The 23,197-nt window shown below is 33.7% G+C and overlaps 1 protein-coding gene across 1 annotated transcript in view; it reads left to right on the top strand.

Moving 5' to 3' along the window:
• Window positions 1–22,972, top strand: part of LOC127983686 (alpha-(1,6)-fucosyltransferase-like) — a 204,653-nt gene extending 181,681 nt beyond the window's left edge. Inside the window, exons 4-10 of the mRNA XM_052585905.1 lie at window positions 2,603–2,768; window positions 4,698–4,812; window positions 8,392–8,629; window positions 15,509–15,755; window positions 17,060–17,236; window positions 17,859–18,009; window positions 18,966–22,972. Coding sequence (XP_052441865.1) covers window positions 2,603–2,768; window positions 4,698–4,812; window positions 8,392–8,629; window positions 15,509–15,755; window positions 17,060–17,236; window positions 17,859–18,009; window positions 18,966–19,295 — 1,424 coding nt within the window. The 3' untranslated portion in view covers window positions 19,296–22,972. The remainder of the gene's footprint in view (window positions 1–2,602; window positions 2,769–4,697; window positions 4,813–8,391; window positions 8,630–15,508; window positions 15,756–17,059; window positions 17,237–17,858; window positions 18,010–18,965) is intronic.
• The last annotated feature ends 225 nt before the right edge of the window (window positions 22,973–23,197 follow it).

Here is a 23,197-nt window from a genome sequence, read left to right as displayed (position 1 = left end):
CAGAGTTGGGAGATCTCATTGCTGCAGGATCTGCCAGAAATAACTAGCAACATCAGCAGCAGCATCATCATCGTAGAAGAGCACGGGTCACAGATGTATAAGAATCATCCTTAAAGAGCCTGTTTCTCTGGTGCTGCTTCACACGGTGTCCTGACCCTATAAAAGACCGATAGATGCTGTGTGTCTCACTCAGGTCACCTCTGCTGTAATGAGAGCAGGATTAGAGGAGAACGCTTCTCAGCACCTGCACCTCACAGCCACAGTCATAGCACTTCTGGTTAGATGCTAACTGCATTTCGTTGCCTCGTACCTTACATGTGCAATGACAATAAAGTTGAATCTAATCTAATCTGATCTTAATTGAATGATTCTTCAGTAGACTTGAACAGCATTTGCCTTAGTTGTGTTGTAATTGTATCTACGGCATATATGTAATAATCTTTATCACTATTTTACACATATATATGTATATAAAACATTTATGTTGACAGAAAAAAATTCTCGTGGTTTTAGTTTTAATTAATAAAACCCTTATTTGTAGTTTTATAATTTTAACAAATTTCTAAATGTTCAAAAAAGGACTATATACAGTATATTTCTTAGATTTAGAGATTTGTTTGTAAATTTGTAAACAATTGAATGACAAATATGCCATTTCCTTTGATACTAAAACCAAGTAAAGCTAAATAAGGACAATTTAAATATTTAAAATATATCAAATACACATGTTTATGTTTGGAGATAGATAGATAGATAGATAGATAGATAGATAGATAGATAGATATGACTAGTTATTATTGGCTGTGATTGGTTCATGCAATAAATCCGCCTCTTGTGTTTGTGTGTGTTCATCATTCATGAATCTGTCAGATTGAACTATATAATGGCGTTAATGGAAAAACACATTTTTAAAAGTTAACAACTCATACACTTAGATATGACTACTAAGACTTTAGCGAGCTTTGATCACTCATAATGCGAAAAATTCAAAATAGTTGAAAGAAATAAAACATAAACTGTTACTGCCTTAAAGCTGCAGTGGGTAACTTTTGACGCTCTAGCGGTTAATAAAGAGAACTGCTTGCGTCTTGCAGAAGAACATCGTAGCCGGATCTACTTCTCTCTGTTTATGTCTATGAAGAATCACAAAGGTACTGGGTTACTCCGCCGCGGTACCCCCGAAGCAATCTAAAATAGTCCGAATATAAACACTTATTATAGGTGCACCCTAGTGATTCAGGACAAGCCAAAAACACGGTTTGGAAAATGGATTCATGGTGTACTCGCTTATTATATAAATTTTTCTACATTTTGAACACAAACAAAGTTACGGAGCGCAGCTCTGATTGGTTGTTTCTTACCGGGAGCGATGGAGTTTCTGCAAATGGCAATAGGACACTGGGAGGAGCCAGAGGAGCTTGATTTTTTTCACAGATTATCTGTCTCATATTCTACTGTCAGGACATAATGACAGGTTTAATAAATATGTACAAAATATTTTTTTACAAAAGTTCCCTACAGCACCTTTAAAGGGTTAGTTCAACCAAATAGCAAAATATGTCATTAATAACTCACCCTCATGTTGTTCCAAACTAGTAAGACCTCGGTTTATCTTCAGAACACAGTTTAAGATATTTTAGATGTAGTCTGAGAGCTCTCAGTCCCTCCATTGAAGCTGTGTGTACGGTATACTGTCCATGTCCATAAAGGTAAGAAAAACATCATCAAAGTAGTCCATGTGACATCAGAGGGTCCGTTAGAATTTTTTGAAGCATTGAAAATACATTTTGGTCCAAAAATGACAAAAACTATGACTTTATTCAGCATTGTCTTCTCTTCCGTGTCTGTTGTGAGAGAGAGTTCAAAACAAAGCAGTTTGTGATATCCGGTTCGCGAATGAATCTTTCGATGTAACCGGATCTTCTTAAACCAGTTCACCAAATCGAACTGAATCGTTTTAAGCGGTTCGCATCTCTAATACGCATTAATCCACAAATGACTTAAACTGTTAACTTTTTTTAATGTGGCTGACCCTCCCTCTGAGTTCAAACAAACCAATATCCCGGAGTAATTCATGCACTCAAACAGTGCACTGACTGAACTGCTGTGATGAACACCGAGCCGAGCCAGATAACGAACAGCAAACAATCCTACCGTATGCAAAGAATCTAAACGAGTCAGTAACGAGTTTCCATCTCTGTTAGGATGCTGCCCATGTATACAGCATACAGCAGATTCAGGAGTCTTCATTCGGGGTCACCCCCTTCCCGGAGAGATTATATCTTGAAAAGCACTGAATTGAACTTATTACATAAGAGCAAAAGAAGTAGGCAGAGAAGTGTGGAGTGAGAGACGAAAGCAGGATCAAAAAGAGGACAGTCGAAATCTGTAGGGAAGATCAGCAGCAATTGCAACCTTTTCTTCTAAGAGCTCAGACTATTACAAATCTAGCCGCCATCTTTTTTGTATAAAACACATGTGTCAACAGTAATAGCTGGTAAGTCATTGTGTACCGAGGCCATTTAGTTGTGATTATCTCCACAGCCTTTCAGACATCATTGCCTAATTAGAGCACTGAATGAATCTCTCTTCTCTTTGTCAGTTGGTCCGGGTCGAGAACAGGAGGAACTGCGGAGGAAGGTGGAGAACGGAGTGAAAGAGCTGTGGTACTTTATTCACAGCGAGATACAGAAGCTGAGTCACGTGGAGCCGTCAGACAGACAGAAACACACTGAGACGCTGCTGCAGGACCTCGGTCATCAACAGAGGTCAGATACGAACAGTACGATCACGCTGTTGCTCAAGTCTTGTCTTTAATTCTTTAGGAGAAATGAAAACTGGGAGGCTTCACTTACTCTCATTTAACCTTGTTATTGTCTCTCTCAAAGCATATTTAGACACATAGTCAAAACAATAAAGAGTAATGAAGAAGTATTCAAAAAAGTATTCAAATGTATTGCATTGTGACGAGCACATTTACCCTCAAAATTCGTTTTAATGTATTAAGAAAAAAATGACAACATTATTTTTGTAATGTAAAATAAGAAAAAAAAATATTGTTTAATTTTAATTTAATGTAAATTTATTAATAAATCACATTGTATTGCCTTTAATAAAAAAATACATTATGCTATTATTTTTACTATACTAGAATTTTAACTAGACAACTAGATAGTAAGAAATCATAATAAGAAGAAATAATAGAAAAATAATTAAAATAAGCATACAATACAATGTACAATGTTTTTATATTTTTATAAATGTATTTTAAATTATAATATAATTATTATCAGTGTCGAAAAATTATATATATATATATACAGTATACATTTTGGAAATATATATATATATTTGTCAATTGCAAAAAATCTTAATGTTCCTAAAGCAAAATATGTTTTATTTATATTTTTCTGGTTTTGGAATGAGCTGTGAATGCTCTGTGAATGACGACTTGCTAAATGTTCTTGTCACAAATTAATAAATTACTGTCACTACATAATTTAAAATATAAAACAGTGGTCAAATATAAAAAATACAATATCTAAGGTCTCCAATGATATATAGTTTGTCAAGATTAGTTTAGGTTTAGTATAGAATATTACGGTTTTAAATATTTAATGGCTTTGGGCCCACCGGTGGGCCAGTGACACTTAAGGGTTAATAACATTCAGGATTGTTTTTTGGTGAGTTGAATGATGAAGAATTGACGTGCATCTCTGGTTTCATCATTATGAAACCGCTCCAGACACTAACAGTGCTGTACTAGAAATATGGCAGCACTTAATTTTGAGTTATCACCCGCTAGACTAATTAAGGACAGAGACGCTGTCAATATCTCATTATCTCAGAGTCTCTCAGACGCTCCATCAGCACATTCACACCTGTTTTTCCGTTTTGACAAAGAGAAGTGTTCGATACACATTTAACACGGTGCTGTTTTCCAGCGGACGGCTCCCTGAGGAGTCTCTCATTGATGAAGTAATAATTAAACTCCTCATAAACCCAGCATATCTCAAACTCAATTGTGTTTTGGGCTTTTTGAGATCTTATTTGATTTATTAAAGAAATAATTCATGCAAAAAAAATAAATGATCATCAAACATGTTTTAAACCTGTATTGCTTTATTTCTTCTATTGTTGTTGGGCTGAATGTTCACGCTGTTCTTTTATGATTTCATATGATATTATGATTTAGTGTAGCATTTGTTCAGTTTGCAGGATGATCTTGATTTCTTAGTTCTGTTCAAAGTGATTACTGATTACATGACAAAAGCTGATTATATATAGATTATATAATCAGGTTACTTGTGACCTAACTCGTTTTTCACATTGATTTAAATCGGAAAACCATATTGATAATAAATAAAATAAAAATCAAACAGAAAGAAAATATATTCCAGTTGTTGGTTTTAACAACCTGAAATGCATTAATCATTACATTTACGCAAATAATTAATTGAATCATAGAAACAAAATAAAATAAAAATTAAAGTAAATTAAAGTAAAACGCTTACCAAAACAATGAAATATATATATTTTTTTTTTACCTGCATTAAAAAAATCTCAAAGAACTGTTCCCTGCAATACATCTAAATAAGAAAAAATTACGAAAGAATCAATGAATGTTCACTAGCGTAGTGTAATTTTTGAGTACTCATGTAATCACTGCTAGAGCGTCTCCTGTGTGTTTCTGTCAGGACCATCATGACGGACCTGCAGGATCTCAGTCAGGCGGACGGAGCAGGAGACTGGAGACAGAAGGAGGCCAGAGATCTTTCCAGCCTGGTGCAGAACAGGATCTCCTTCCTGCAGGTACAGAGGGACCCTTCCTCCTGCGCTCAGTCTTCCTAAAATACAGGGAGAACTGGGAAATTACCATTTGTAATAGCCGTTTCCTATTGTAATATCAAAGGTGAACTTTCAGCATCATTACTCCAGTCTTCGGTGTCATTTTAGTATGCTGATTTCATATAAGTTAAATTATTATTAATATTATATTAATATTTAATGGAAAAATTAATTAATGATGCATTTTGTCCTCTCTCACACTGTGTGCTTCAGAAATGAATCATATCATCAAATCATACAGTTTGTTGAAAAGATTTTTTCACAAATGCTAAAATCTAGTCAAAACTATCTAAAATGACTAATATTTCATTCAGTTCTGAAAACGGTCAATAACAAGTTTTTGGACATTTCCTTTAAGCCTAAAACAATGCAATGTGTAATTCAAAATATGGTTAAGATATATGGAAGCCCATTTCCACTATGTAAGAAAAAAAATAATGCCTTTAAAAAATAAAAAAAACGAAATTATGACATTGAAAAACTTTTTTTATATATGATTTAATAATTTAAGTAAATACTAAATAAAAATAAATGCAATTTCTACATGAAATAACTAAGTTCAGGCAAGAATTAAAAAAATCAATTCTATATTATTAATCAATTTAAGCTTGTGGAAATTAAAGTTTTTGAAATTATAAGCCTATTTTACTTGAAATTGTATTATGTTTACAAGGATTCTTTAAGTAAATATCAAAGTTATGATCCTGTGTTTCCCATCATGCACTGGGGCATGAATAATGAAAAAGGTTACCATTTTCACTGTTTTCAAGTAGAATTTACACTGTTTTATGGTTGATTTTGTTGTTAGGTTTAGTAACTTGCTGTTTTGTAATATCTGGAGTTAATTTTCTACTCAAAATGATCCATTTATACTCGAACACAATCCACCGTCATTGTGTATGGTGTACCAAGTATCAAGGTCTCTGTTCATTTGGGTAATAATTATTGAGTGGACATATTATCTTCAGAGGATAACAAGCTGTCTACTTGCTTGCTTACATGTATGCAAATGATCCACATGCTTTAATAGCATGGTTGTTTCCAGTGCTTCGTTGTTTGAGTATATTATAAAAGCTATAATGAGGGTAATGTATTTAAGGATTGCGTATTTAACAGAATAACTTGACAGATGTTACTCATCAAACTCCCTACTGGCTGTGTTAAATTTATTCAATTCCTTTGCTAAATGCACCTTACTTAGTTAAATAGATTTTACTTAATTCAATACTTAAATTTTACTTAAAATGTATGTGCGTAAAAACTTGCTAAATAAAAATTAAGTAAATCTACTTATTGTTTTTTTTTTCAGTGTAATAGCACACCTGATGTAAACCTGATGTAACTTTGCAGCAGCAGTAATTTATTTGAGAAAAGTCTTCAGCAACACTTTTTATATTACTTTATTTTTCATTTATTTTTATTTTATTTTACGGTTATATTCCATTTTATCATTTAATTTATAAATTGTATTTATTGTAGATTATTTATTTTAATTATGCAAAATTGTTTTAATGGATCTGGTTATAATTCAGTACCATGGCACATATCAAATACTATTTTATCAATGATCTTCATACAATCACTCTACTATATTGCCATGTACCATAGTATTTATTTTGATAAATATTTTATTGATTTATTTATCATTTAGTGCCATAATTGTTTGTATCACTGTAACATACCAAAAACACTTTTATTTATTTAATATTTTTGTTTTTATTATTATTAATTCTCAGTTCATTGAATTTTCTGTATTTGTTATTTAATTTATTTAATATTATTTGAATAAATCTGGTTATCATTCAGTATATATCAAATACTCTCTGAGGGCTGATTTCCACAGCATCACTGTACAATAGTACGGTCCCTGTGTATTTGTGTAAGCGAATGCTGCTCCAGTTTTATGCTCAGGCAGCACTTTGAGGCTTTTTGAGATGAGAGTGCTTCATCTGCTGCCAAAGCAAACTCCATGCCAACACTATTGAATTTGGATTAAGAGTAAAGTCTATATAGCCTTCACTCAAAAAAAAAAAAAAAAAATCCCCAGACAAATACACTAACGTGAAAGAGCCGCCAGACAATTCGATTATCGTAACTCATTTCCTCTAATGGCACAATAAAAATGAAAAATAGATATAGACGGCTAAAATCTTCCCCTGCTGGACACACAGAATCACTTCATCTCTGGCAAATATGAAACATGATAACCATAATTTCTGCCCAAATAACTGCAGTTATTATTACTACTGTAGTATTAGAATTAATATGAGATCTTCTTCAAGCAACCTTTTATTTACTTAATCATTCAAAAGTTTGAGGTCCATACGTTTTTGAATGTTTTTGAAAAATGACACCAGGGCTGATTTTATTTCATTAAGAATACAGTAAAAACAGCTGAATTGTGAAATACCACTACCCTTGTGTTTTATGAGTGTATTGTATAATGTAATTTATTCCTGTGATGCAAACCTGTATTTTCAGCATCATTACTTCATATTCGTTGATTCTTCCTAATTTAACCATTTATTACTGCAGTATGTCGTCTTTCAAACACATAAAAATGCATAAATTCATGTTATTTCTTAGTCCCACACTCTCTGTTTGTCAGCTGAACTTCAGTGTGATATAATCCTTCAGAAATCATTCTGATATGCTGATTTGCTGCTTTATTTTTATTCTTACTGACCCCAAACAATTGTATTTTGTTTTGTTTTTGACCCTGCTTATGCATGGCTGTACACCTTATTCACCTCGCTCTTTCCCTGTGGATAAAACACTGAATGAAGTAGATGATCTAATGCATCAAGCTTCTCATGAAAGCCTTTCTGACATCAGATGGGATTGTTACAATCTCCAAAGGGCTGACTGTGTCCCTCTCTGTCCCTCTGTCTCTGTTTCTCTGTCTGGGTTTCTTTCTTGTCTCTTTGAAACCCTGCTTACATGCAGTGAATGTCATTTAATAATGAAATCAGTTCTCACTGGAGAATATGAATTTGCGTAAAACCTGAAAGCTTGCACTGGAAGCAAGCATTGCAACCTGGTGAAGGAATTGTTGGGAAACAGTCTTCTGATGTTTTATATATAATTTTATTACATTTTATTATTTTAACATGCTATATTAGGATAAAATCATTTAATCTAAAACACAGCCTTGATTTTAATAACATGTGTAGTTTCTCTTCTTAATCTTTCTGTTTTATATATTTGTTTGCTTTATTATATTTCATTGTATTGTATGTGCATATGCACATGCAAATTCATTTTATCTAAAATGCAGTGATAATTTTAATTGCAAATCTCATTTGTCATATTCGTTTGTATTTATACATTTTTTTCTCTTCTTTTTTTCTAGATTTCTAGATTTTTTATTTTATTTACACATGCAACATTGGTACAAATTTTTTTAAATCTAAAATTCTGCTTTAATTGTCATTGCGTACAGTATGTAACTTCTCTTCTTGATTTTATTTTATTTTATGTATGCCATATTATACAAATTCATGCAATCTAAACGCAGGGCTCCGAATGTCATTTGTTGCTCAGAACCCGCAGGACTGCAGTAAAGCTCGTAAGCTGGTGTGTAACATCAATAAAGGCTGTGGATACGGCTGTCAGCTCCATCACGTGGTTTACTGCTTCATGATCGCTTACGGCACGCAGAGAGTCCTGATCCTCGAGTCCCACAACTGGCGTTACGCTCCTAAAGGCTGGGAGACGGTCTTCCGGGCCGTCAGCGACACCTGCACGGATCGATCCGGAGCCTCGAGCGGACACTGGTCAGGTGAGCGTCAGTCCTGCTGTAGCTGTTCACAGGGAGCAGATCTGAAAGTCAAAATGTGTCTTTCTGACTTCTTTCTTTCTTTCTTTTGTCATTGTTTTACTGTCATTGATATTAAACTATTATTTTAATAAACTATTATAGTCACTATCATGAATACAGTACTAAATTGTTATTTTTTGTTAATATTTTAAATATATATTTTTTTTTATATTTTTTTTTCACTTAAAGTATTAGTAATTTTCTTATATTTTTACATTATTATTTTATTTATTTATTTTAATTATTATTTATGTTTTTATATTTTTTTATTATTTGTTTATTTAGGTGTAGATTTATTTATTTATTTTTTAGTACTTACACTTAATTAAATGAAAAAGGGATTGTGATTAGCCTTGACAGCTAGCTTTTATTTATTTAGTTTTATTTAATTTTCTGATATGGTGAAGGTGGCTATTACCACTGCTTTACATTAGTCTCGTTCAAAGTTATAGTGTTTTTAATGTTAGTTTCAATGTTTCTAATTTAATAAAAAAATAATGATAATAATCAAATGACTTAAAAATGTAAACTACCATTCAAAGGTATTTTTTGCTTTCCAATGCTGCATTTATTTGACTAAAAAAACAGTAAAACGAGTAATATTTTGGAATATTATTGCAATTTAAAATAGCTGTTTGTAGTATATTATAAAAGGTAATATATTCCTGTGATCAAATCTGATTTTTCTGCATTATTACTTCAGTGTCACATGAGCCTTCAGAAATCTAATGTTGATTTGCGCTCAAGAAACATTTCTGATTGTTCTTCTGCTTCATATTTTTGTGTAAACCACATTTTTTCAGGATTCTTTGATGAATAGAAAGTTCAAACGGACAACATTTAAGTGAAATAGAAATCTTATGTAACATTCAAAATGTAGATAATGTCATTCCTGGTTAACGTAATGCATCCTTGTAGCATAAATACATTATTTATTTCAAATAATCTTGTTCAAGTAATATTTTGGATAGTAGTGCATTTCATTTTTAATTTGCTTTAAATGTATAATGTAAAGAACAATATAGAAACCATTTTTCTTGAACTTCCTGCAAAACCAACATAACATTAGACTTTTTTTAGATAGTTTAGTTTTGCAGTAACATCTAAATGTATTAATTAAAATACATGTTTATCTGTGTACTCTGATTGCATTGATTTAATTGTTTTTCGCTTTCCTTCTAATTCATTTTAATGTGATTTTAAATGAACACAACTCTCATTTCAGTCCTTTTATCTTCTGAACTGATTTTAATCTTTATTCCTTTTATGCTAGTTAAGCACCACTGTGTACGAAATGCACTGTAAGTTAGTTCAGGACTATATTTTTAATTTATGCGTCAGCATTTTCTACTGTAAAACTCCTCTAATGTTCTTAATGCTAAATAGACAATTTGTGAAGCTCTATCACAAGACGGTTATTTAAGCATAATAAGGACTTGTGAAACTTTCCTCTCTTCTTTGTGTAATTATTACAGCTGAGAATCTGTTGAAGGAATAGATTATCTGAGGATTCTCGTCAAAACCCATTCCAGCAGCCAGAAGCATGAAGAAGAGCTGAGAGTGCTCTTACATAAGCTCAGTAACGGCTTGGGAGATTTTCTTCAATATTTCATGCTTTAGCTAATTAACATTTGAAGCATACTCCGATCACATGTGCACTTGCTGGTGGAAAGGCCATAAAGCCGCCGCTGTTGTTGTGTGGTAATTGTTAGGGAGAGTTTTAATGAGCTGCTTGTCAGTTGGTTTGCGGTCAGGAACGTTTTGCTGCTTTAACGCTCATAATTAGCAGACATAACTTGTTTTTTAACAAACGATTAAAACAAAGCCTCTGTTTCTATGCAACACTTTCAGACTCGGTTAATTTGTGGTTTGTGTGTTTCTAAACTCAGTTCAAGTTCTTGTAGGTTAATCAGAAACGTTTCATTTCTCTAATAAAGGTGTGACAGAAAAATTGTGAGAGGAAAGTTCAGCCAAAAATTTACTTGGTCTCTTTATTTACTCAATATCTTGTTGTTCAAAACTTTATTTATTCTGCATAACACAAAAAGAGATGTTTAACAGCTTTCACATTGCTATTTTCTTTAAAAAAGTAAAGGGAATGAGGACCAATTCTCCAAAAATTACAAAAAGCATCATAAAAGTGTCATAGAAGTGCATAAAAGTGTACGTAAAAACAGAGAAACAAATAGAGACATAATTAGCGTAGCTGATGTTCCGACCAAGCAGAATGTATTTGTTTATCCCAAGCTAAAGAATAATATTAATGTGCATGTGATCAGATATAACTGCAGTACAAGATTATGAGATTCATTATTTGAATGCTTGGCCAAAGAGATGTGTTTTTAATCTAGATTAGCAGAGAGAGTGCGTCTGAACCCTGAATATTATCAGGAAGGCTATTCCAGAGTTTGGGAGCCAAATGTGAGAAAGCTCTACCTCCTTTAGTGGACTTTGCTATCCTAGGAACGACCAAAAGTCCAGCGTTTTGTGACCTTAGGGTGCGTGATGGGTTGTAACGTGGTAGAAGGCTAGTTAGGTACGCAGAAGCTAAACCATTTAGGGCCTTATAGGTAAGTTATGATCATTTGTAACTGATACGGAACTTAATAGGTAGCCAGTGCAGAGACTGTAAAATTGGGGTAATATGATCATATTTTCTTGACCTGCTAAGGACTCTAGCTGCTGCATTTTGGACTACCTGTAGCTTGTTTATTGAAGAAGCAGGACAACCACCTAGAAGTGCATTACAATAGTCCAGTCTAGAGGTCATGAATGCATGAACTAGCTTTTCTGCATCAGAAACAGGAAACTGGAGGGAAGAATGCTGTTTTTGTAACATGGGAAATATAATTTTCAAAAGAGAAGTTGCTGTCTAATATAACACCCAGATTTTTGACTGTAGATGAAGTAACAGTACATCCGTCTAGTTGCAAATTTACATCTACAAGATTCTGTGAACTGTTTTTTGTTCCAATTAGTAATGTCTCTGTCTTGTCCGAATTTAAGAGGAGGAAATTATTGGTCATCCGATCTTTTATATTTTTAACACACTCTATTAGCTTAGATAGTTTAGAAGTTTCATCTGGTCTCTTTGAGATATATAGCTGAGTATCATCAGCATAAAAGTGGAAACTAATCTCACATTTTCTATTAATATTACCAAGGTGCAACATTTATATAATGTAAACTAGCAGAGGACCTAGGACGGATCCTTGTGGCACTCCATACTTTACTTGTGATAAATGAGTTGATTCACCATTTAAATAAACAAAATGGCAGTGATCAGACAGGTAGGATCTAAACCATCTTAGAGCCTGCCCTTGAATACCCCATTAGTTTTGTAATCGATCTATGAGTATGTCATGATCTATGGTGTCAAGTGTGGCACTAAGATCAAGTAAAACTAGCAATTGGATGCAGCCTTGATCTGACGCAAGAAGCAAGTCATTTATAAATTTAACAACACAGTTTCTGTGCTATGGTGGGAGAAATTCTTCATAAAGATAATTTTTTTTGCAGGAAGGAGCACAATTGAGCAGACACAAAGTTTCTAATATTTTAGGAAGATTTGTAATTTGCCAGTTCACTAGGATCTAGTTGTGGTTTCTTAATAATAGGTATAATAACCACCAGCTCTAATGGTTTTTGGACGTGACCTAATGATAACGACGAGTTAATAATGTTGAGAGAACTCTTTCAGTAATTCAGTGGGTACAGGATCTGATAAACATGTTGTTTGATTTAGATGCAGTGATAAATTTATTAAGCTCTTCCTGTCCTATGGTTGTAAAGCACTGCAGTTTTTCTTTGGGTGCGATAAATAAAGTTGAATTTGTTATTGTATTTCTGATAGTATCTATTTTATCAGTGAAAAAATTCATAAAGTCATTACTAGTAAACTGTGAGGGAATATGTAGATTAGGTGGCTCTGGTTATTTATTCATCTAGCCACCGTGCTAAATACAAACCTTGGATTGTTTGGTTATTTATCAGTTTTTAGAGCCAAAGAAAACTTTTTTATTTCCGCTAGATGCCAAAGTAACATTTCTCATTTTAATTAGTAACTAAAAACCACAGAAAGACGCAACAAATTTACTAAAACTAATTTTAACTTAAATGAAAAAAGAAAATATAGAAATAAAAATATAGTGTTGTGTTTTTGTAAGCTCTCTGTTGATCTGCAGAATAAACATCCGCAGCTCCTGCTGCTCCATTCTTTCTCTTGGCCTGTGTGTTTTTATCCCTCTGTGTTTCTCTGGAGGGTGTTTGTGAAAGGACTGCGGGTAAGTGACCTGTTTAATCTGACTTGTCCAGACTTCTGCCCCGAGACCAGAGCCAGTCATTCCAGCACCAGGGAGAGCTGGATTGTTTTGTGTGCGAGTGCAGAAACAGGTCACCTTGGCACACAAAACCCAGCGACTTTTGAAGAAACTCGCCTACGGAGCACTTTGGGAATGTCTTCAGATCAAACTCTCTCTGTTTTCCTCTTGTGCTCTCATCCTTCCTCTGCCCAGTGTAATGCAAATGGCACCATTACATCTAATCGGGATTTTTTTCTCAGGGGGGACTTTACTGTCACACATAAAGCATGCCACACTTTAACGCAGTTTAACGCTACACGAGACATCTGCATCAAACATTTATGAGAAACCTGTAGCATGCAGGTCAAGCTTTTATTTATGGTTAATGCATGAGAATCCACTGAGTAATCCAGTAAACTCAGCTGAGAATTAAAATCTAATACAAATATTTAAACAATCAAAGCAAGATATGTTTACTTGATGAGCAAAATAACTTGAGATATTGCTGCTAAATTACTAAGATTAGTCTTCTTTCTAGCATTTATCAAAAATAAAGGGAGTTTATTGTTAAACAAAGAAAAAAATTAAAATAAAGCAGGTATTTTAATCATATTATATTCAATTATATTATATGATATAATTATAATCAAAAATTAGTAATTTTGTATTGCCTTCCAGTAAAAATATCTTAAATTCCTATATTCCATATACTTTAAATAAATAATATAAAATTACTTTTTTTTCTTCTTTTTTTTATGTGCAATAATTAAATGAATTTGTGTTTCAAAAAGAAAAAAATTGTGTGGTAAAATTAAATAACAAAAATAAATAAATGAAATGAAATACAAAAAGGCAGAATTCGGTGGTAAATCAGGATTAGTTTTTCTCACCCACTGACAAATAGTTTTTCTATTTTTAAGCAAAATGGCTTAATTTTTATATCTTTTAAAGAAAAGATAACTTAATATTTAAGTATTTAAGTTAAATATTTGTACAGAAAAACAAGAGAGATTTACTGAATATGTATGATATTTTTCGGATTCTTCTGGCAGATTTTTTCTTCATTTTTTCTTTATTATTTCTTCTTTAATATCTTAACATTCTTAAATAAAGATACTTTTACTTAAGAAATAAAATGACTGTTATGTCTCACTTCTTACGTCTTGTTTTCTGAAAAAATAAACAAAGATTTAATGGTTTTATGCTTAAAACGAGAAAAATATCTGTCAGTGTGGTTAAAACCAAATAAATAAATAAATATATCAAAATTAAGTGAGTTTATATTTAAAACAAGAAGAAAAATAAATATCTTCCAATAAAAGGGTTTCATGTTTTAAGCAAAATCTTGCTTGGGCTTGATTAAATGAATGTTGATTTAAGAATATTTAGATATTTGTACTGGAAAACAAGACAAAAATATTGAATAAGAAGATAATTTTGTGCAGTGAACTGTTTAAAATTGTAATAAAATGCTTCAGGTTTTTACATTCGTCTACCATAAACAGCTTCTAGCTAATAGTAGCAGTTACTAGCTAATAAACTATATCTCAAAATGAAGATTTCAGCACAAAAGCATGTTTGTGGCTGTATATTTCATCATTTAGCAGCAGGTGCAGCGGTGTTGGTGTTGTTATGAGCACACAGGTGCATGCAGACAGATGCTGATAAGAGTGAGCTATTGTCTTCAGGTGCGGCCACTGCCTTCTTGTTAAAAAACATGAGTTTTCTCATGCAAATCGGACATTTTCTTTGTTTTTACCTTGGCTAGATGCATTGCGAATTGGTTGTGCTTTAAACAATGGCTTGTCATTTGTATCAAACATTTGCATGCGTCTTGAAATGGTGATAAATGGGTTGAGTGAGCAGTGCCAGGTTGAGCTACTTGATGCAAATGCTGCAGCTCTAATCCAAATTCTGTTGAGCTTTCTACCTTGAAAGCATCGTTGGCAATGCAGCGCTCCACATAGCAGGCTGCTAAATGCTTTGTTTTGGCCATTCTGGCAGCGCTGCATGTATCTGCAATCCCCGAATGCATTGTGATTAGCTCAGTATATTATTCAACAAAGGATTGATACTGTACACAGGAATGTTTCTTCCAATTAAAAATAAACAGTTTCACCCTGTATTCTAGTATTATTTCACCTGTTATTTCATTGCTAGTAAAATTAAAATGATGCCATCATTTATGGAAGCCTGTTTCTGACATTCTCAGTCTATATCTCACAATTCTGACAAATGTCTTTAGTTTTTCTTGCAATTCTGAGCAGTTAAAAAAATTTATGCAATGATTTGCATTTAATTTTTTCAATTGTGACAGTAAAGACATTCATAATAATTGACCTCCAATCATAAATGTTGATAATTGAGCAGCAAATCAGCATATTAGACTGATTTCTGAGGGAAAAACTTTATAAAACCTTGATCACTCTTGAGCTTTGACCGTCACTGTATGTATTTGTGTGTTGGTTAGGATGCTAGAAGCTCTCCAACAGTAGTAAAGGTTTAAAACAATGTGTTGCTATGATGTGTTTCTCTACAGGTGAGGCTCACGACCGAGACGTTCAGGTGGTGGAGCTGCCCATCGTGGACAGTCTTCACCCCAGACCTCCGTACCTCCCGCTCGCTATCCCAGAAGACCTTGCTCCCCGACTGCAGCGCCTGCACGGTGACCCGTCCGTCTGGTGGGTGTCTCAGTTCGTCAAGTACCTGGTCCGTCCTCAGGCCTGGCTGGAGAAGGAGATCCAGGAGACCTGTGGCAAACTGGGCTTTAAACACCCCATCATTGGGTGGGTGTTTCTCTCGTCTTGTTTGTCTTCTCACATTTCTTTCCGTCTGTCTGTGCGTGTGTGTGTGTGTGTGTGTGTGTGTGTGTGTTATCTGCGCCCGTGGCGGATGTGTCTGGGTGGGTGTTTTGCTGATAAAACACTGCGAGATGAAGATGGCACACGATAACAAGAGTGAACATGACTCACAATCACAATGAAATTGAGAATAAATGAGAATTAAATGACTGCGGCCCCATAGGAAGCACCATTGTCTCTTGAAAGCACTGTGAAATGTAATAACCCCCAAAATATAATAGAGTAAATCTATAGTGAAGCATAGAGATCAGCTGAAAAGAGAGAGATAGAAAGTGATTGATGTGTTTGGTGAATAAGTACTTGATTTCTGCAGTTTTTGCACCTCTTTCTGAAACATTGGATTTTGGATTGGTGTAAAAAAATAAGCTTGGTGAGGCCAACAAAAGTTTAATTTTCTATATATATTATGTATTCATTTATTTATTTTATGCACTTTTGCATCACTTTTCACTGTATGCTAAAGGGCAGCATGGACAAATAGTTTTTGGATCTTTTTATTCATTTATGTTTTTAATTCATGACAAGTCATGTTGATTGAAAAATCTTAGAAAGCAAACCTTGGAAAATGCATGATGCAAAAGACAAGTGTTTATTCTGGTTGCATGTTCATATGTGATTTGAATCGTTAAAAAATGCCTTTAATTTACATATTTTCATGGTTGAGACTGCATAAGTAGCTCAGACTGTAAAGTACAGCACTAGCAATGCCAAGCTCATGGGTTTGTTTCCCAGGGAATGCGTGAACTAATCAAATTCCCAACTTATGTTTGAGTTTGATAAGTATTTAAAGTAATTTAGCAAACCAAAAATGAATGCAAAAATTCACAAATCATTTTTATCAGTTTATTTAAGTGCATAAATGAATAAATCAGTGCATTTGGCAGATGCTTTTTATCTAAAGTGACCTACATCACATTCAAGGTACACATTTCATCAGTTCATGCATTTCCTGGGAAATGAACCCTTGACTTTAGCATTGCTAGCATTGTGCTCTAATGTTTGTTCAGTATAGGGTTTTCAGTGAGGCACCAAATGGATAATGCAAAGCAAGTTAAACTCTTTACACTGTCCTTCTCACTTTACTAAAACTCAACTGAGCTCAATCAACATAGTTACTACTAGCTACACTGAAGAAAACTTACTTATGACCATTCAGATAAAAAAAAATTAGTGGAAAATCCCAATGGTTTGTGTAAAAATAAAGCCTATAAATCCAGTTTTTCTTACAGTGTCCACGTCAGACGGACAGATAAAGTTGGGACGGAGGCTGCGTTTCACCCCATAGAGGAGTACATGGTCCATGTGGAGGAACAATACCAGTACATGGCTCAACGAGGCAGCGTGGATAAAAAACGAGTGTATTTGGCCACCGACGACCCCTCGCTGTTACAGGAGGCAAAAATCAAGTGAGTTATGATGAGTCCTTAAGGACATGAAACAACAGATTTGAAAAATGACACAACAAACCGAAAAAAGTTCAGGGAAAGATGGGAGACAAACTACAGACTATAGTAGGTTTAGTTTTGATCTCAGTAAAGAACATCAAAGCTTTCCTCAATGCGTTCTACACTTCACTGCTGCTTTCAGCAAACTGAACAAATATATTAAAGCTTAAACTACATTACACGAATACACAGATATCCAATGAGAGCTAGATGTTAATGCACAGCAGTCATTATAATTTCATGAAAATGTAATTATAATTAGACATTTATTTTTAAGATTGTCATGAAAATTAATATGTATTTATAGTTTCCGATTTTTATTTTTTTTTTCGTTTGGAATTTATTTGATTATAATCTTATATATATAATTTAATCTTCCAGGTTAAAAATCCTCATTGTCAACATCAAAGACGGCATGAAGATTTTAAACTTGGAAGCCAAAAAAACTCAAAATTTATCAGTAGTCTCCTACCATTTAAAAAACAGATGCTAACAATGTCTTCTATGATGTGAAACTCTTTTATATATAAAATATTGAGATTTAAAATAGTATAAATGAAATCCAGTATTCTGTGTTTTCCAGGTATCCAGATTATGAGTTCATCAGTGATAACTCCATCTCTTGGTCAGCGAGTTTACATAACCGATACACGGAGAATTCACTCAGAGGCGTCATCCTGGACATCCACTTCCTGTCCCAGACTGACTTCCTGGTTTGCACCTTCTCCTCACAGGTACATCGATAATTGTTTATTTTATCAATGACATTTAACACAATATGGATTAATTTGTTAACATTAAGTACACTAGTAAACATGAATGAACAGTAAACACTATTTCTACAGCATTTGTTAATCTAAATGTTAATATAATAGTTTTATGACTTCTGTCAATAATTAATCTATTAAACATAAACGTAAGTACATAAAGTCATTAAAAATAATGAAGTGTTATTTCAGTATTACTGAGATAGTGTTTTATATTTTCCTCTTTTTTTGACATTTTGTTGTTTGTTTGTTTTTCTTTTTTTTTGTTTTTGTTTATGGGTGTGTGTCTAAATTCTTTATCATTTTTATTTTAGTTTGTTATTTCAGTACATCAAGTTAAGTTAACTTAATTAAAATGAATAGAAATGTTGCCTTGGGAATTAGCTAAAATAAAAGAAAAATATATATATACTTTGTTTCATTGCAGTTAACTTTTTAGTTTGAAGTAATGCAATTGTATTATGGTTTTAATTTCAGTTTTAGTTAATCATAATAATGCTTTGTTATTAAAATAATGCCAAAATGCAATAATAGTTATAATGGTCTTTAAACAGGCCTCAAGTTCATTCATAAAGGTTCATTTATAAACAGAATTTTTGTCATTTTGAAATCATACGTTTGTAATCGCAGTAATGGTAGACAATTATTGTTACTAAAACAACAATATAATGAATAAATGCTGTAAAAAAAAATTATTGCTATTTTCATATTTATGGAGCCCTGCACATGACATGCATACAGAAAAATATGTATTGTGGTAATACAGTAAATCAATCATTTGTTCCCTTGTTTTAGTAAACCGTGGCTTCGTACTAATGCATTAACTAATGTTAACTTTTTTGTAAAGAATTGCCATTTTACTTTAACACTTTTTGTTTTTCCCGCCCAACAGATTTCTGACTTTGTTCTTCTGGTTTTCTCAGGTGTGTCGTGTGGCGTATGAGATCATGCAGACTCTTCATCCGGACGCCTCGGCTTTCTTCCGCTCTTTGGACGATATCTACTATTTCGGTGGACAGAACGCACACAACCAAATCGCCATCTACCCGCACCAGGCGCGCACTGCAGAGGACATCCCACTGGAGCCTGGAGACGTCATCGGAGTGGCCGGAAACCACTGGGATGGCTACTCGAAAGGGGTCAACCGCAAACTGGGACGCACCGGCCTCTATCCGTCCTATAAAGTCAAGGAGAAGATCGAGACGGTGAAGTATCCCACTTACCCTGAAGCAGACAAGCTGCTGAGCTTATAGAACAACACATGAATAATTAACGCATGGACGTCTGAACTTGCCATGCACTGGATAACAGACACTCAAGAGATGTATGCGTGTGTGTATTTATAGGATGGACGCACCTTTTTGGTTTGCAAAAGGATCTCATAAACTGCTGTGGTCATCAAGAGCCTTTTAAACAGCACTCCGATCAGCAGAAACTAATGCTAAAAACATTTTTTTTTAATGTTTTAATGGGTTTTTTATATTCTATTGCCTTTTTAGTGACTTTCTCTATCCTCAAACTGGAGTGAAACTCATAGAGAACAAATTTCACCAACAAAATCAACAGAAAAAGTAAGACATTATATTTTGCATTAGGAAAGCGAAGCCTATTTGAATATTTTGCATTGACATTTATTTTCATGAAGTACAAAAAAAAGGTCTGGACAATAAAATAATATTTATTAATTTAAAGCAGGGGATAAAATCTAATGCAAACGTTTCAGCTTATTTTCATAAAAATTTAAAATTATTTTGTAATTTATTTATTTATAATTTTTTTTATTATTGCATTTTGTTAGCGCTATAATATATGATCATATTAAGAAAAATATTATTTCAATTCTTAATTTTTTCCTTTTATTTAAAGGGGTCATGATGTTGCAAAAAAATTGTGAATTTCGTGCACAGCAATGTGTTTATGCAGTTTAAGGTAAAAAAAAAATACATACTATACATTGTTTCTCCTCTATGTCCCACCTTTCTGAAACGTGTTGATTTTTACAAAGCTCATCGTTCTAAAAAAGCAAGGTGTGCTCTGATTGGCCAGCTATCCAGCGGATTTTGATTGGCAGAATGCCTCAAGCGTGAATAACTCTGGATATTGGTTTATTTCTCATCAGAAGGAGTGTCAGGCATGTTTATAAGCCAAATAGCTTAAGTAATTTGTGGATAAGTGCGTACTGGAGACGAAAACCATTTCAAATGATTCAGATCGATTTGGTGAACAAGAAAATCTGGTTAAATAGAAAGATTCATTTGCGATCCATACTTCACTAGAGGAGACAAAAATCAATAAAACCCATTACAAACTAGGCATTTGTTGCATCTACTGAGGACATAATTATTGATTATAATGTTTTATACTGTCTTTTTATGCGTTGCATTGCATATCATGCCTCATAAACATAAAACCATGTCTGCAATTTGTGATCAGAGAAACAACAAGCATTACTCTACACTGCTCAAAAGTCGTGTTTGAATCATCACTGGGAAATTATTTGAATATAAAAAATGTACAGTACTTACATGCTGTGAGTCAGAAGCACGACTGTCCTTGCAGAGTTTGAACTGCCCCTCTTTAAAGAACAGCCTTTGTGCCACAGACACATTGAAAACAGTCCTCATCCTCCATGACATGTGCTTCACTCATCTGAATATTTGGGTTCACAAATCTTCTTCATGCACCAAGAGCTTGTAACACTCCTAAGAGAAAGGAAAAATGGAAATCGCATCATATGACCCCTTTAAGCTGACTTAAATTTATTATAAAATCAGTAAAGCATTCTGAGACATTAATGCAAATGTATTTATTTATTTCGTATGTATTTATTATTAATTGTCTGTACATTTAAATGTGTAATTATGTTAATTTATTTATAGTTATATAATATAATTTTTGCCTGATGGTAGTATTCGTTATAATGCTTTTTTATTTTTTAAAAGATTAAATGTTCATGCACAATGCAGTAAAATAAATTGCTGAAAATATTTATGTATAAATAATGTCAAAACAATTAATGCTCCTAAAACAGGCTTTGCGCTATTCATGCAAAATGTAATTTCTATATTTCATTCTTTTGATTTATTGGTGTAATCTGATTCACACCTGTCAGACTCTTAAGTTCTTTATCTGTCTTCAGTCCGTATGTGTGTGTGTTTAAGTGTGTGTTCACAAAGATTGTTTGTGCGCTTTATGTATTGTGCATCCACAGTTGTGCCTGAAATTAAAGGAAAGCATTAGGGGCCGTTCACATATCGCGTCTTTTGCGCGCTCAAGTTCATTATTTCCTATGTAGGCGCGCGGCATGCGCGCTCATAATGGAAGCGACGCGCACGCGGTGCAACGCGCCCGTTTTTTCCAGACGCGTCCGCACCGCATCGAGTTAAAAACGTTTCAACTTTTCAGAATGCCGCAAGCGCACCGCGGGTCATGTGACAAGAACTAACCAATCAGCTTCATCCTTTCCTGTAACACTGTTGAAAGCTCAGCTAAGATGAAGGAACAGCTGATCATAGCTGTATATGGATTGACATTTTGACATAAATTTAGTAGCAGAGCTACTGCAACCGATATTTAGTCATGCAAATTCATTTATCCTTTGCTGAAACTTCCGCGTCTTCATGGAGAGAGCACGTCATGGTTGCTTAGCAAAGGCAGATGCCTCAGGGGCGCAACTGCCCGAGCGCTTTGGAAAGGAAAGAAAAAAGCGGCGCGCCTAGCATTTTCCACTCGTCTTTAGGCGCGATATGTGAACGTCCCCTTACATATAAATATAAATACATATATAAATTCTTAAATAGGTGGTACTTCACAATTTTCCATCAATATCGAATTACTCATTGTTAGCGAACCCTGAAGCATTTGGACATTTTCCAAATTAATAAAAAAAAAAAACAATGAATACTTTAAAGTATTAGATTTATAGTCAAATTTTAGATGTTATGATTTATAAACATGATCTCATTGGAAGTATTGTAATGTAAAGTGACTAGTACAAATTTTACTTTACATACATTTCACGTAAATGTTTTCATGCATCAATTTATATAATGTGCACACTGAATGCAATGCAAGTTTCTTTAGATATAACAAATTGAATATACAAAAATTGCACATAAATACAATTTTTGTTCAAATGTCAAAATCGCAAATTTACTTTACACACAGATACTTATGAAAACTAATGAGATCACTCTAGATTTAAAAGAATTAACCAAATTTTTTTGGTTTAATGTTCATTAAAGGGATAGTTCACCCAAAAAAATTAAATTCTGTCATCATTGTCGTTCCAGACCTGTATGAGTGGCTTTTTTATGTTGAACAGTTGGTGGTTGCCATTGACTTACATAGTAGAAAAAATAAAATACTATGGAAGTCAATGGCTACCACCAAGTGTTTGATTACCAGCAATCTTCAAAATATCTTCAGCAACTCATACAGGTTTGGAGCGACATGATGGTGAGTAAACGATGACAGAATTTTAATTTTTTGGTGAAGTATCCCTTTAAGCATCTTTTTTTACTGATGAGACTATAACCCCCAGAAATGAATTGTGTTTTTGCATCATATGGAGAAATGGATGTGATTCAAGTGTCACTGTAAGTTTAAGGCTTTGTTGTTGTGTTAGAAACATTAATGGTTACTGTCGCTGCGATTACAAACTGAGGATTTAAAAATGACAAGATGCTCTTTTGAAATGGTTTCTGAATGAAGCTGAAGGCAAACCCAAATGTTCTTTCAGCTTTCATCGTTTCTTTATTTTTATTGACACTATTTGTCTGTATATTTGCTGCTTTGAACTCGGAGTTTAACTTTCTTTTGTAATGAAGACAAATAATGTTCACTTTGTCTGCGAGACGGTTTTCATTTGTTTTGTTTTCGGGTTTTGCCTTCTATAAACCCAATGATCGATTAAAGTGGAGAAATCTGATTGGCTGATGTGTTCCTTCAGATGGTTGTGGGTCTGCAGACTTTTCACTGGTTCCTTTCATCAGAGTTCAGGTTTAATGCGCCTGCATGACATGAATCCCTCAGACCAGTGCTTTGTGACCATCTTCTAGCAGGTAACTCTTTTGCAACCTAGATGTTTAATTGTGAAACTTCCATGCATCTTCCATGCATCCTGTGCTCAGGCCATACAAGAGAGTTTCTCCAT

This window comes from Carassius gibelio, chromosome B20, assembly GCF_023724105.1.
Source record: "Carassius gibelio isolate Cgi1373 ecotype wild population from Czech Republic chromosome B20, carGib1.2-hapl.c, whole genome shotgun sequence".
Taxonomy (NCBI): Eukaryota; Metazoa; Chordata; class Actinopteri; order Cypriniformes; family Cyprinidae; genus Carassius; species Carassius gibelio.
This window is presented reverse-complemented; position numbering and strand designations above follow the sequence as displayed.